Below are 16,683 nucleotides of genomic sequence, written 5' to 3'. Positions count from 1 at the left end.
TAACCAACAGCAAATACAGATTTTCTTTTTTTTTTTTATTACTGAAAGGGAATGGAAATGAGTTAGAATCTGTTTGTGGGCTGTATCACCATATATATAGAATATATCCTTTATAGAAACAGCAGGTTATAATTATAGTCTTGGTTGCTTTTGTAGGTCATGAAGAGGCATCGATATTCATTTCACTTTGTTTCATAACCAGCTGAAAACTTCACATAGGAGCTTCAAATCATCAGTCAATCATGAAACTCTCACAGAGCTCCTCACTTAGCTTAACGAATCCTAACAATGAGTCGTAGCTACAAGATAACCGGGCCGATTCTGGGCCAGATTTCCCCCCTTCCGACTAAAGTCAGAAAAGGCCCGATTAACAGATGGGTCCAAAGATGATCTTGGCAGATTCTCCTGTGGTGATTAGAAAAATCCTGCTGTGTGAGGAGAACACCGAGGATGGCCGGGCACAGACTCAGCACAGAAAGCTGAATGAAGCAAGAAGCATAACAAACATTACCATGGCGACGACAGCACACAGCATAAAGTCAAATGGACGTCATAAATTCAGGACCAACTTGTTGCAACAACATGAATGTTTAAGCAACGTGTCCTGTAAAACAAACCACAACCCAACTGATGAGGAAAGGAGTTGGACCAAAATGTTTATTGAATGGATGTACCAGCTAACAGCTAGCTACTTAGCTTGACTGTCAAGTTTGTTTACTCTTAAGCTGCGTTTGACTGCACAAGATTAGTTTTGATAGTGGAGACCCTGGTTGTTGGTGAATGAATGGGTTAGTGTGTGGTGTGCTGGGTTGATCATCTAGTTACTCTCCACACACTTTAAGAACTGAACTGTTAATCTGGCACGATTTGTCGTCATGTGTGGGCTCTCTCACATCTTTAAAATTATGTAAGATCTTTTAGTGTGTTGCCATTCAAGCCAAGTCGGAATTCCAAATCGGAATCTCGGGCGAGAGCCGTGCACACACTTCCAGATAAGCAGAATGACCTGTTTGACAATTTTGAAGTCGGAAAAACTGACACAGGATTTTCGAGTCCCAACTTGCAATGGACAATAATTTAAGTTAGCTTAAATATGCAATGAACGAGTGTTTAAACCTAATAAGTAGAAGGAAGGAAACTTTGTTAGGAGCAGTGATGATGACTTCCTGTGCAGCCTTTTATATTTTTGTAATCTAATCTCTACTTCTATTTGGTCTATTTCTTTGTAGTTGAATTAAAATGGGAAAATAAACTAGAAGCAGCTCTTTGTACTTAGGAAGCTTTGTGAATACAAGCTACAGAAAAGCCCTTAAACTGAGAGTGTAATTTCATAAAGTCCTCTCCTCTCCGACACTGCTGCACTGCACGGTATGAAACACAACAATTCAACGGTTGCAGTTCCCTTTCATTCTGAATGAAAGATTAGCATGCAGCTGCAGTCCTTCTCTGCACTTCTGGGAGTCTTAATGACCACCAAAAACTTCTGACAATCAATTATGTCAACCTTCAACTTCCCTCAGCAGCACAAATTAATCAATACGATGTGCTGACTCAGACTGTGTACCTCGCTGATGAACTCTTCCTTACATAATCACATCCAAATAAAACTCTTTTATTAACACGCTGCACATAATGCATTCTGCTGATTGAGCCCTTTTCCTATCATGAATGAGGTGAAGTTCATTTAAGGCGCCTCAGCCTAATCCTGCTTAAGTCCGGGTAATGTGGTAATCTGAATTTAAGCAGGAGAGCAAGAAGTTTATGCTGACACACGCTCAGCTGATAGGAAGTATTAACATAAAAAGGGAAACGCACATCTCGGCACAGCATAATTTGGCTCGGTGGGAAGTGGGGACTTGATAAAGTGCTGAGGTCTTTCCCACAGGGACACCTTGGGAGCCGAGGCAGTGCGAGTGTGTTTGAAAGTGAGCGAGTGAGGGACCATAGGGAGGGGAAGGTGTACCAGCAGTGTCCCCATCATCGTCTTAAAGCAAACCCCCACCTGCACTGACAAGGCCAGCAGCAGCAGTAGCAGCAATATTCTCCTGTGTCTCTTCATGAGAAGTGACTGCACTGTTGGAAAAAAAAAAAAAAAAAGGAGCATGCTCAGAGACCCAGATAATACTCGGCACCACAGGGAGCTCAAAGCAAACAGCTATTTTTACTACAGATTACAGAGCATGATTGCAATGCAGTCAGAGGAGGATACAGTGATTTAAAGAAACTCTTTGTGTTTTGGATTAGACTTTATTTGCACACGTCCTTTGAGTTCAAAATCCAAAAAGAAGGAAAGATTATGCGGAAATGAGGAGTAAAAAAACATGCAAAAAACAGCTGGATCTCTGGCCTGTGAAGGTGCATCGCCTTTTTAATTAGCATATACCGAACTTAGCATTTCTGCTGCCTATTTAAACTTTTTATATATTGAATTTTTGGGCTTTTTGACTTTGATAGGACAGTGGATGAAATATGAAACAGGAGAGAGAGAGAAAGTGGGGAAATGACGAGCAGGAAAAGGAGCCACAGGCCAGATTAGAACCGGGGCTGCCCGCTCGGAGGACTATAGCCTCCTACATGGGGCGGAACCTAACCTCTAGGCCCTCTGCGCCCCAACCTATTTGAAGTTTTAACATGTTGACACACCCAGATCTGAAACTTCTATCCCTTTGAAATGCCCATGTATCTGCCAGTATCTTCTTACGGCATGATAGAATGGAATACCTCACCAATAAAGTTGGTAGAAATCGTGTTTGTCAACCCTTTGAGGAAGTTGGTCTCATCATTCCTGTATCACATCTATGTCCCTCCTCACAGATAGAGGGCAGCAGAGCTCTACTTTACACCTCCAGGGATCATGTTTTTCTCCATGCACAGAACCACTCTGCTACATTAAACCCTAGATTGAAATTATTTGACCCCTGTATTTGGCGGAGGGCAGTCAGTGGCCGATAGAGATGAAAGTCCAGAGCAAATCATCAGACGGACAGATTTGATGCTGTAGCGTGTGGGAGCATCTAAAGTAGGTTATCACAGGGAGAGAAAGTGACAGGCCGGTTATGATTCAAGGCCGGTGATAAATGAAATCAAGTGCAGAGACCTGCTGAGACTTGTAACTCAGAGATGATTGAAACGGGTCCAGCGGTTGTGACAGGCATGTATCAGCTGACAGAACAACAAACAGAACTGTCTGTCATGTTGGGGAACAGCTCACTTTGGATTTTATAACTACATGGACAGACCAGACCGACTGATGTACAGCAAAGAGAAGAAGATTACCATCCTACTTTAAAAAAGACATGCACAAAGATTGATTCCACCAACACAATTGGTCGTTTGGAGATTTTCCCTTCATGACATCACAAAGGGCAGTAACCCCTCCCACAGGTGGGTGACACTCCCTCAGCTAGGTGTTTGTTCTGCCCTCTGAGTCTGCCTTCTCAACGTAAACAATAGGACATGGAGCGAGAAAGCCCTTCCAGAGAGGGGGCGTGGTCAGACACAGCTCATTTACATTTAAAGGTACAGACACAGAAACAGCCTGTTCTGAGCAGGGCTGAAATAGAGGGGTTTATAGACATGATCAAATACAGGATCAGAGTGGATTTAGAACAAGAAACTTCACAGACATGTTTTAGGGAGCTCTGAGACTTATTTAAACTGTTTAAAAAATGAGCAGAATATGTGACCTTTAAGACTCAGCTATTAATTATAGTCATTGTGATTTTAAGAGATAAACCACTGCATTTACCCAAAACTTTTCATATGCAAAGAGGTTAAACAAGGCAAATTCTTCTTTTGAAAAGGAGTGTTCACTTTAGTTCCTGCAAATAATTTTTAAAAAGTAGTTTGGATATACGGAGCAGAAGGGGCTCCCAGTTTACAGTTTCATCCAAGTTTCAACATGGACAGCAAGTGCAGAAGGGACAAAAAGACCAAGAGAGATTCATTACATAATGCTTTTTTTTTTTACTGTGGCTAATTGGGTCTCTTGGCATCTTGGAGACTCAACAAAGTCAGAGTTGTGCAAAGTTTTGTTTCAGAAGATTGGTTAGGTTTCATCTGCTGCGGAAGTCCTCGATTTCATGTGGACTGACAGACTGGATCTATACGCACAAAGAATTTCAGCCTCTCTTGTAGAGTGTTGGGGGGGGGGCAGTAGTCCTACAGCAGCGTTTTACGCTGTTTACTCTCTCTGTTTGCCTTGTTTGGGCAGGTGAGAGCTTTTCGAACTTGGCACCAGAAAGCACAGTCTTGTTCCCGTTCCAAGAGAGCTGCCGGTTTGTTTGGGGTTACATCAACCACGAGGAGCGGACAGGGATGAAGAGTTGAAAGTTGCCAAAATTAAACAGGCCTGGATGAAGAGGCAAGGGCTCATTTCCAATCAACATTATTAATACAACACTGGGATAATTTACCTGGAAGATAGATATGATTTTTCACACTGATTAAATCTTATCAGCAACACATCAGAAGACAAAATGTATTAAAAGAGTATCAGGAGATAAAGGGAATACTGTGGAATACAGTGAGACTGTAATCTGACATTTGAAAGGTTTGACAACTCAAAGTACGAGTGTGACAGTTTAGTTTAGTCTGTCAAAAACATGTACAAGAAATGAAAAAAAGGATTTGTTCAACACAGGAACCAAAACCAATTAAATCACTTCAGTTTAATTTTAACTGTACTTCAAAAAGGGTGTTTGTGTTTGAAGCTGCAACAATTTGAAGTCTCTTCTTAAGCTGTTTTCACACATGCACTCCGAGCAATATTTAAGACCCCTTTGAAATATCAAAAAGTGATCCAGAGCTTTTAAACCAACTCATGGTGTTGCATTTATCGACCGTGTGACTGCTGGAGAAAGAAATAACTGCTTCAAGGTAAACGCTTTGTCGGCCTCTGCCTGAACCCTCCTTCTTTTTTAAATTTGCACCTGCCCAGGCGACTGTGTCTCAGTAGGTAGATTCGGTTGTTTCTCAACCGGAAGATGGTCGGGGTTCGATCCCCAGCTCCTGCAGCCACATGACCCATGTTCTCAAGACACTCTTTTAAAAAAAATATCTTTTTGTGAAAATTGAAACTTTTTATGCCTCCACATGAGAGATAGGACAGCGGAAAGAGTCGGAAACCTGGGAAAGAGGGAGTGAGAAATGACACGGGAAAACAGCCACCGGTCGGGCTCGGACCTGGGTCGACCGCCTTGAGGACCACAGCCTCCGCACACGGGGTGTGCGCACACCAACTATTCAGCTTAAGTCCATTCACCTTTTACCACCCAAACTCCAAAGCTTCTTATCGGCTTTTGGTGTCTTGTGTGTTTCAGGTGTTGATGAGGTAAACCTGATTGAAGAGGAATCTATCGTCGGAAACACACCTCAACAATCAGGTAAATAAGACACAGGGGGCTAATGTGCATTTGCTTTGATATTTCCAGAGGGGGACTTTGAAATGAACCAGCCAAGTGATGATAAATGATAGCATTATGGTGCATTAACGTTATCATCCAAGGGGAAAGGACAATCACACTTTGCACTGGCACAGAGGGAGAGGCAGACTCTGACCAGGCATGAAGCCAAAATCCTCCAGGAGACAAAACAACGGAGATAGATGGAGGTTGAAAACAACAGATAATGCAAAATATTTCAACTACCATAAATCTTTCTTCTCAAGCACTAGGCCTATTACTTAAAGGGACCGTATTTGTGATAAAAGTTGCGGCATTACACCAGTATTTCTCTCCCGCTCTCAGCTGAGTCTTTACTGCTGCAGGTTTCGTAGAGAAATTGCAGATAATCATGTGCAATTTTCTTATCTTTACCTGATTCCATTTAAGCACTCCAATTCCCAAACTAACTCGGGTGGTGAGGTTCGCTACGGAGAAGGAAAATCTCTCCAGTTATTAAACGACAAGTGTTGCGATGGAGGGGCCGGGTTGTTATTGCCTTGTGAATGTCATTACACTTCGATCCTCTTTAAGTGTTTTTTCCACACTCATGCTTGGCACTTAAATTGATGGCGTTCCAATGAACAGCTGTGTCTCGTCACACATTTTTCACAATTTCACGTGGGACAGTGCAGGCGATGGAAATCTGATTTCCATTTCAGTGGAATAACTTGAGGAATGAGAAAAGGGTTACTGGGATTTTCAATGACTACAGTTTATAAATGGCACACGGGAGACTGCAGATCTGTTCTCCTTTTTTCTCTCATGCTCTCGCTTCTCACAAGACTATCACAGAGTCCTTACCCTGTAATGCTCAATTAACAATGGAATAACAGCCTAGTGAGTGATTAAGTGGGTGATTAGTCATTATCAAACTACACAGATGATGTCATCAAATTAACATTAGGATGTGACAGTGGGACTACTGTGAGGGCAGATCTGACAAAGGGATCAAAGAGATTCATTATAATCACGGGTAAAAAAAAGAAAAAAAGAAAGGGAGCACGCCTGGCACGACTTGAAACGTTGATAGATGAAGAGGGAACTGATTAAGAAAAGTATGTAGAGCACTTCTGGTCTGAAATTTTTTTTTTTAAAAAGGACCTTTACTTTAAGGGTGGTTTCACATTAGGGACCCGGGCCCCGGATCCGAGTACACTTGACCCTAAAGTCTGCTTCATATGATCAGTGTGAACACAAACATACCGTACTCATATACCGTGGAAGTAGGAAGAAGGTCGTTGTTGGCGTCTCAGAAATAACAAAAAAATCCACAGTTAGCAGGGTGGACTCAGTCCGTGAGTGGTTGCCATGGTTGCTGAATATGCAAAGCAACTATGTGCATACTGCCACCTGCTGTATCGGACTGTGTACATACTCATGTGTGCGCAGCTAGCTGTACAGCGCTGACTACCTCTAGGCAGAAAGACTCATGGAAGCTGATGTAGTTTTTTAAAAACCTGACAGAAGAAGGGCTCAATAGAAAGGTTGGAGGCCGACGGCGGAGATCCTTGGATTTATATGCACCCAGTTGTGAGTTTGACACCAGGTCTACCCATGTGTGATTTGTTTTTCATCTGTATCTGGGCTACACTGATCCATTTAACTATCATTTTAACTGCTATAAATACGAGATATATCTTGAAAACTGCTGTGTGTGAATGTGTGATGACTCTTGTAACAGAAGCAGAGTGTTCTGTAGCCTGAACATAAAACATTTTTTAAGGATTATTTTGGGGCATTTTTATGCCTTTAATCAGAGATGGGATACTCCACCGTTAGAAGACAATAACACACACTTTCCTTACATGTTGGAATTAAAATACAGTCATTTACAGGAAGTGTATCTGTACTTTGTTGTTTCCAGTAATTAGACAAGTAAGGGGGGGGGGGGCTAAATCCTGGAAACATTACAACGTATCATTACTGTAAGAGAGGGGCTTCTATAAAGTACCAGCTTTGGTGGATATGATGATACACTTTTTGTTTGTGATCAGGAGACTAATGGCTGGTGCTCTAGTTAATGGTTTGTTTGATTGGTTGTTTACAGCTTCAGTATTTTAGCTCGCTCTCTTTGCCATTGATTATCCGACAGCACAACAACAACACACAGAGTGAGCATCTTGAATTATGTGCTGGAAATAAGCAGACACAAAGTCAGGTATGGGCGGTATGATGGTGCAGTGGTTAGCACCGTCTTGTTGGTGGTGACCTTTCCGTGTGGAGTTTGAATGGTGCACGTGTGGTTTCTCTCCAGGAACTCCAGCCTCCTCGGCTACTGCAATTCACTATATTTTGGTTTTAACTAGGCGTCTGTGCACCGTCTAAAACTCGTTTAAAATGCCACAGCCGGACCTATTATATACAGATGAAAAAAATGGGATCACATTACACCTCTCTTAGTTTCCTTGCACTGGCCCCCAGTCCAGAATCCCATGCTAAATTCCTTTGTTTGCATTTAAAGCCCTTAATGGCCAATTTACATCCTATATCTCTTATAACCATACAGTACAGCTAGACCTCTCAGATCATCAGATCAAGGATTTCTAACCACCCAACTCTCAGAAAAATAGAAGAAAATAGAAGAAATTTTTTTTCAGTCTTCTCTGTAGCCGCAAGACTGTGGAACAACCTGCTGCTACTTATAAATGCCTGTCCTAACCGCACACGAGCGACAGCGACAAAATCAGCCCAATTCTATTGTTTCATATTTCTGTTTTTACCCTGCTGTTTTCTCTTTTCCTCCCTGTTGCTTGCTTAGATGGACGAAGAATGGAAAGGAGGGGGCTTTACACTGACACTAACACTCACTTTTCTCACTCAACAGAGCTTGTTAGCTTGTTGCACAAAGGGGAGACAGTGGTGCATAAATAATATCCACATCCTTGATTGAAAATGTTTTGTTTTGACTTGTGTCTACAACATTGGAGAAAAACTTTTTTTCCAAGGCACCACACTTCTGTTTGTCCACCTTCAACACAAAAGCACCAGATGTCAAAATGTTTGCAACGTGGGAAATTCACAGACCATGAAGCACAAAGAATGAAATATATAACGGATGCAGTGTGGACAGCCAGTGTGCGGTCATGCGATCAGCAGATTCTCTGGCCAGCTCACTAAAGACTCACTTGTAGTCCCTTGCATTCTCCTGCGGTTGTTTCCTTATCTGATTAGCATCTTACTGTTCATGAAAGTCCTTATGTGTGTCTATATATTATATTCTTTCATCTCCTTTGCTGCAGGCTTCCTGTTTGAGATACGAGGTTCAGCTCTCAGCTGTGTGCTTTGACTGTGCCTGTACCTCCACTTAATGCTCCTGCCATGTTACATCTTTTACAGTAATTGGTGTTTTTATATGTTCTTCATTTCTTTAAAGCACATTTTAAAGCGCTATATAAATAAAGTTGACCCTGACCTTGACCTCCCTCCCACAGTATAAAGACCTGCTCGATTGTTGCCTCTTAATTGCCCCGTAAATGTTGCTGCGAGTGTGAATGGTTGTCTCTCTACCTGTGTCTCAATTCTGGAGTAGCATCCTTTGAAGAACTCACCCTCGGGGGGCCTGTGTAAACCGTCTCCCCATTCCTGTTGCATAGCAGTATGGCCAGCTATACTTTTAGGTAATCGTCAGCTGCTTAAGAGTCTTCCATCTCATTTAAATTGGAGCCTAATGAAACTGGTGAGGATGCATCTAGTGCAGGGATGGGCAACTTTGGTCACAGCAAGGGCCACATGCATTTAATTCTGACTGCCAGAGGGCCAAATTAAACAATTACAGTCAATTATGTCTCAAATTAACTCAACATATACCAGTGATGAAATATTATTATGGACATATTTCTGGTTTTCATGATTTAATGGCAGATTTCATCATGTTTTCTTCATGTTTCCAATTAATTGATGTGTAAAAAATTAACCTGAGGGCCACATTGAAGGTTGACGAGGTTGACATCTTCATGGCCCTAAAAAAGAACGATGCTTTTTCGGCTGCATTGACATATCTCCCGCAAAGTTCAGCGAGGTGACCTGGCACTACTACCATCCGATGTCCCTGAAGCCCAGCCTTCACCAACAGACTGTGTCATCCCCACAACCACCGGCGTCCTCATTAATGGGCAACAGGAACGCGAGGAATACAAAGGAGAAATCCTTCCTGCATATTATCCCATATGATCTTTTGTAAAGCGTCTCGAGATAACACTTGTTATGAATTGGCGCTATAAAAATAATGATTGATTGACTGATTTGAAGGAGCTTTCAGAATGGGATGGCCATCGACACGCCGCTGTTGTGCAATTGGTCTTGTAATGCGCCCTTCAAAGGATGAAGCCCTTCTGATAACAGCTGGGATCTGCTGCAGCCCCCACGGCAAGACGTATGGATAATGGATGGATGGAAGATCCGGTTATTGCACCTCTGTTCCAGTGTTTATTTGGGACAATGGTGTGGGTAATTGTAGAGTGAATGTGTGCCTAAACGTACCTTTTTTCGTCTCTGTACCATTCAAACTCCGGTGTGGGCACAGCGGTGGCGTCGCACTGCAGCGTCCCCAGGCGGCCCACCTGAGTCTCTGAGCTCTGGGTTTTCTTTATTGTTGGAGGGTCTGCAGAGACACATCGAGAAAACACACACACAACCAAATTTTATCGAAATCATTCCAGCTGGCACTCGTGTTTCTTTCCGTTTTCCTTTGAAACTCCCCTTTCCTCCCTAAGAAGTGAATTCATCTTATTTTGTCAGGCATTTCTGAAGAGTCTTTCATATATGCCTGTGACGAGAGGAAAGCCCTTTCATATGGACGAAAAATGACTGGTAAGGAATTTCACTGATACAAGCACACCACCAAAAAAATGCAACATGATTTTATTAAAGTTTAATTTGTAGTCGAAGGACTTCGAGTCCAAGAGCAAATATAAAAATAGATCTCTTTGAGCTTGACTTAAAGAAATAATCAATAAAAAAAAAGCTTCAACTTAATCTTTTTAAACATTAATCATGCACACAAGAGTGATATCTTCACACTGCACATGCCAGAAAAGTGTCCAATGTGGATTAATGCCTGTTTTCCATTTGGGATTAAACACTAAGAAGTGGTTTAATATAGAAATCTTTATCATTTAATTCAGGCACTCAGACTTGGCTGAAGTTCGGCTCGGGCAAACAGCCATGTGCGATTTGTTCAGATCAAAGAAAACTCTATAACTCCTGAGGGGGAAGGAGTTGGTTTGTGATGTCTCATGAGCTGCTCATCAATCAGAGCAGCCAACATATGTATTACACTCATCAGGTCTACAGCGGACCCCCGACAAGATGCAATTAGGCGATCTTGTTTTGAAGTAGCTCTCAAATGCTGAGATACTGGAGAACTACAACCGAAGAGATGGTTGCAATCAGAGTAAGAGATCTTACTCCTGGATCATCTTGACTGAAGTGCGCTCAGAAACTTTTAAGATGTCGCCCTCCACACGTCTCTACTGCTGCTGCCATCTTGACTTCATCTTAACAGTGTATCACCTTGTGAACGTCTGGCCTGAAAACCCCGCTGAGACTATTTGATGGATGTTGTGTAAAGTTTGTTGTATACTTACAGTTGACAACCACGTTGACATATTTGACGTCGGGCGTGGCGACGTCGTTGCTGGCCTTGCATTCATATCGACCCGCTTGGTTTCGCATGATGCCTATAATGTCCAGGTATTCTTCTCCGTCCAACGGCTCAGCTGCAGGTGATTGAAAGAGAGAGAGAGACAAGAGAAGGGGGCTGAGTTAAATAAAGAACTCAGTTTTAATTTGAACTCTTCAGCCCTGTTCAGACTGCAATTCAAGGCGCCATATTTACGCCATTTAACCCTTAATATGAATATCGAAGAGGTGTAATGGGGGAAAGAAGTCTTCCCCCTCTGTGCTGCCTTAAATGTGTGATTCCGTCGTACTACATGTAGCATTGATATAAAGGCAAATATTGTCATTAAAGCATCGCGTAGTAGACTCTGTTACTTCGTCCGCTACTTCCGCGTGGTATTTTTATGTCATGTCTTACCTCAGGAGACCCCCCCGCCCCCCCTCCTGTCTGACAGGGATAGTCTCCCACTGTGAGGTGTATGTGTGAACAGCCAGGTCAGGAGACTATGCGGAGCAGTCCTCCTGAAATGATCGAGATATTTTCAGGAGTGAATAAGTGAAAACTGCTGTTTTTATCTCTTATCTTGATTCATACCTCTGCTGCTGCTAACATTTCCCAGTTTTATATTTCCATGGTGACTTACTAAACTCAGCCTCCCCTGAGACTACTGCTATTATTTTGCCACCCACGCTGGATTGGCATGGCCATTAGTGCAGAGGACAATAAGACACTCTATTACAGAGAAAGCTAAATGGCCCGTCTGATTAGGATTCACAAAGAACTGTCAGGGCCCGGCTTTATTCAAGATACTGTACGTTAAGGTACAAAATGGAAAGTGACTTCTTTTCAACATGGCCGAAAAACAAAACCTGATGCTGCTGAAGCAAACACCAAGCTCTCGGCTTGGATCATTCTAATTCCTTCAAGTCCTTTGAGATTTGCTCAGAATTTAAGGCTAAATAAAAAAAGGCATCACTTTGAACTACAGCATGCTTCCTCGCATTTTCCACAACAGAGGTAATTAAGATTTGCAGTGAGGTCATGTAGAAGCACCCAGACTGAACGACTCACATTTCCTCTCCAGCTGAAAGCACATTTAGCATTTAAGAACTCGCTAAGATGACTTTTATTAGTCCTTTGTCTGAAAGCTTCAATTAACAGAGGAATAATATCTGCAAATGTCAGACAAAACATCTGAACACAGTGTGAGAAAACCGCAGAGACTATCAGACAGATATCCCACTAATTGCTTAATGAGCAATCCAGCTAATTAGCCATGTAAGGAACACAGCGTCTCAGTGTCTCATTAGCAAAGACGCCAAGTCGTATTGCAGATCTACGGGTGGGTCAGGAGCTAGAAATGACTTAGTCTGTGATGTGCTGCCATGTTAATTGCACGTCATCTTAAAGTAAAGTAAAGACAGCTTTGTTGGTGCCAAGAGCCTGAAATGAATTTATTTGTGATCAGTTTGTGTGTTTGGTGGATTAGGAGGTGTGAAACTCTGCAGTTAATCAGACGGGGATGTGATAATTAATCCTGGCTGTGATCATGCCATATAAATGCACAGCTTGCTTATTTGAATTAACCAACGACCCAACCTGCAATTTAACATCACAGACTGTTTAAAAAAAATTAATGAAGTCACCCTATTAGATTCTGAAAAGGCGTATTGAAGCCCGATGATGGCTGTTCACATATTGGAAACACTCTCTCAACCTAACTTTCCATAAGTCTACAAAACCGGCAAAGAGATGGAGCCGTGATGTTATGATGCCTTCATGTGGTGTCGGACACATTGGAAAAATGAGTTTCCATGTTGAAAAATGCTGGTGAACGCCGAAGTCGGAACAACAACTCGAAAACTCTGAAAGAATTCGGTGCCGACTTGACGTCATGTTCGTCATCAACATGGCTTTTTTAGTCTTTCACATAATGCACGTCAACTTTATGCTCAAATATAATTTGTCGTATGGCATTATCACATCATCATCATAGCATCCACATTGTTTGGAATGAAAGCATGTGAACACACTGAAGTCGGAAGAACGACGGCCCAACTCTGAAACTGGGACCATCCGAGGAGCACCTGAATGCAGCATTGAGCCTCATCACACCCACCTGTCAGTCTTGACCACACCCCCTACTTATGCAATCAATGCATAACTCACAGAATAAATATTCATATGGATGAGTTGTAAACAAATTCTCCCCTCATGCAATTTTTACCAAAAGAGATTTAGATGGAATCCATTTTTTAGACCAGGCTGTGTGTTTATTATTGGTGTAAAATGTGCATTTTAATATGACACCTGATGGGGATTCTTTGGCTTTTGGATCCAGCCTCAAGTGGACACTTAAAGAACTTCAGCTTTTCACACTTCCACATTGGCTTCATTTTTTCAGCACTGCAGCTCGCTGCTGCTTGTGTAATAAGAAATCATCGTTTTAAAGCCGGCATGGCGATAGAGCAGATCTCTGGGTATTTCTCAAAAAGACACAATTATCTGCCCTGAATGAGTGAGGGACTCTCCTAGGACCTGGCAAATATAATAACAACAATAACATGGCCTGATACTTCCCTTAATCGGAGAAAATAAGGAGAGATGGAATCTTGGCGGTGGAAATAAATTGCACAGAGGAGGTCTCTAGGGTGAGTGGAGAAAAACACACTGTTTGTAAGGATAGTAAATGTCAACTCGCTGCAGGCTCTGTCAGACCAAAGAGTCACAACCTGGGGAATGAACCGGCAACTTTAGAGAGGTGAGTGGAACAATGGCCGTTCTGCTTTGGTGAACACACATAAATGATGCGCCATTTCATGCCATGAAGCTCGCTGAAAAAAAAAAAAAACGCCCTGAAAAACATCAGTCTGACTTTTATATAAAAAGCTCAAAGGCTGAAGATCTGCTGCTGAGTCTGGTGTCTATGCCAGAAACAGAAGAAAAAGAAAAAAAACAAACGAATGATCTGAATCAAGAGCATGATGGAGATGGAGGGGGGGGAGGTCAGATGATACAATATTATTTCATCCTGATTGAAAGATCAGTGGGATTGTGATCAAAGACTAAACCTGATCACGTTCAGCTCTGCCCGGACGGACTGCCAGACTAAGTTGATTGGAGAGGTTTGATTGAAAATCTGTTGCCATGGAAATTCTATTGAAGCTCGATCTCTTCTTCAGTCCCTAGGTTTGGTCGCTGGATGAAGCGAGAGAGAGAGAGAGGGAGGGAGAGAGAGAGAACCAGGTGACTGCAAAGATCAAAGAACAGAGGAGAGAGAAAAGAAGAGAATTTAAATGAGAGATGAGAGGAGGGGGCTCTGCTTTTCCTTTTTCTTTTTTTTTCCCGAAGCACAGCAATTAGCTGCCAGTGATCTCACCTTGTGTGTTTAAAGAGCAGCTCAATAATCAAGTATGAATGGAAACGGATGTTTTGTCTTGAGAAACAATTGATCACAACACAACATTTCATGCATCTTCGTCTGCAGCCACAGGAGAACGTCGCTTCTTGTAGTGTTTGTTTCACGTGCTATCTTATTAATGAAGCTTAATTAAGAAGGATTGGTTAATCCTCTCTCCAGGGATTTGATTAGGGAGAGTAGAGTATGTGTTGTGTAGGTATTCAGGCATTATTTCTCTCTGGTGAGCATGAAGCGTGCACACGAGTGGAGGTGAAGACGCATTGCCTTGAAGGCTTTTCAGGGAGCACTAAGAGCAGTGACTGACTCAAAGTGCGTCGTTAGAAAAGCCCAATGAATCCTGACATTACACTGTATTATATCATCACATTTCTATGCTAATCTGGGAAGTGGAAGGCAAGTGGTTGGCAGAGAGGAGAAGGGTAGATTAAATAAGGCAAGGACAAGGAGTGAGCACGCTCCCCCTCCCCCCCAATTTCACACAATGTTTTTCAGGCTAGTTATCAACATGCCAGCGCACATAATGGGAATGCAAACATGCCGGTGTTTGACAGGTTGTATAGCATCTTAATGGTAACGTTCTAGCATCCGCAGATTTCCTAAAAAGCACTAAAAACAAAGTAAAGCGGAGGCTGGAGGGGATTTTATTAATTTCTAACACTTTTGATTTTACGCTAAAGGTTTAGAACAAATTGATATTAATGACGTTGCTAGATTTAAAAAAAAAAACTGGAACAAAAGAGTAAGAAGAATAACGAAATGTAGGAATGGATAGAGCTTCACTATAAACAAACACTGAAGGTATTTTTTTGGCAGCACCAAACATTTTCTACATTCTCGCTCTTCTGACTAGCACATTCTTACACGCTCGCACTCTCTCCCTGTACATCTGAAGCAGCAGGTCAGAGTTGGATTCCCTGCCTAACATCAGCGTGTTCGTTGCCAACCTTTGATTACATCTCCACATTGGAAATCTTTCACTTCCACATTTCTCCTGGAATACGAGCAGCGCCTGCAGCAATGAGCTTCCCTTACAAATAGACGTCGACAGCGAGGAAACACGGGGAAACGTGAGGAAAAGAGTATTTTCAGTTTTCGACCAGGAGAGAATGGCATTAACAGGAATAGAAAGTTGTGGGTGCTGAGTTACTTTTAGGCCCCTGCACTGGGTTGCACCTGCTCAGCGTGGGTTCAAACGTTTTGAACGTCATTCCTAATTTAGGACGCGGTTTACGCTCTGCTGATATTTAAGGTGTTGCACCAGCTGAGATAAAGCTCCAACATAGGTGTAACAAGGTCAAATATGCACCTGAATATTTCACTGTTTTTAATATAATTACACAAAATATTTGTCTCAGAGGACTCTGGGACTCAGGATGTACTCGTGTTAAAATCTGCTTCTTCTTTGGTTATTTGTTTATATTTGTGTTGCCCTCTTCCCCTTTGGTACAACGCTCTGTGGGAGTGGTAGGTGTGTGCTAGCTGTTAGTGTATCTATATTGTCTAAATCACAGGTTCCCAAAGATGGGGGTTGGAACCCCCTGGGGGGGTCGCAAGTCACTGTGAGGGGGGTCGTGAGATGCCTTCCAAAAAGAAATACAAATTTGAAATGACTGAAAATTTGCATATTTTACCCATTGTTGTGAAATAGTCCTCAAGTGAGATTTGTGCTGAAATGAAAGTAAAATATTTCACTGTAACAATGTTTGTTTACTTATTTTTTTTATCACAACAGAAACCCGCCGGTTACATCGGCTGACTTATGGCTTAAATCTGTCACGATTGGAAAACAAGGAGGTGTGGACCCAAGTGCAGAATTAACTAAACTATTTATTTTTACAAAAAGCCAAACAAAAACTGACTTCAAAAAGTTCAACAAAAAACACAGGGATCAAAAACAGGGAGCCACCAGTACACTGACATACCAACGAACAACATACAAACAACATACAATGAACTGCCCCAGAAGGGAAGAAACACAGAGACTAAATAGACATGGGGTAATCAGACACAGGTGAGACTAACGACACAGGTGAAGACAATCAGGGCAATCAAGGCAGGGAGAAACACAAGAGCAGAAACACTGAGGACAATACAAAATAAATCAAGAAACACTAAAGACACACAGAACTCAAGAGTCTAACAAAACACACTAGAACACATAGATACACAAGGATCATAAATGACAAAGTAAAACAGAA

General features: G+C 42.1%; 1 protein-coding gene across 2 annotated transcripts in view; it reads right to left on the bottom strand.

Annotated features, from left to right (window-relative positions):
• The window catches only part of lsamp (limbic system associated membrane protein), a 348,374-nt gene that overhangs the window by 6,036 nt on the left and 325,655 nt on the right, over positions 1–16,683 (bottom strand). For both annotated transcript variants that reach the window (XM_020652065.2, XM_065960710.1), the window contains 2 exons: positions 11,030–11,161; positions 9,924–10,044 (listed from right to left, as the gene is read on the bottom strand). In XM_020652065.2, the coding sequence (XP_020507721.2) occupies positions 9,924–10,044; positions 11,030–11,161 (253 nt within the window). The remainder of the gene's footprint in view (positions 1–9,923; positions 10,045–11,029; positions 11,162–16,683) is intronic.

Source organism: Labrus bergylta, chromosome 11, assembly GCF_963930695.1.
Source record: "Labrus bergylta chromosome 11, fLabBer1.1, whole genome shotgun sequence".
NCBI classification, from domain to species: Eukaryota; Metazoa; Chordata; class Actinopteri; order Labriformes; family Labridae; genus Labrus; species Labrus bergylta.
The sequence above is the reverse complement of the archived record's forward strand: the minus strand, read 5'-3'. Positions and strand labels throughout refer to the sequence as shown.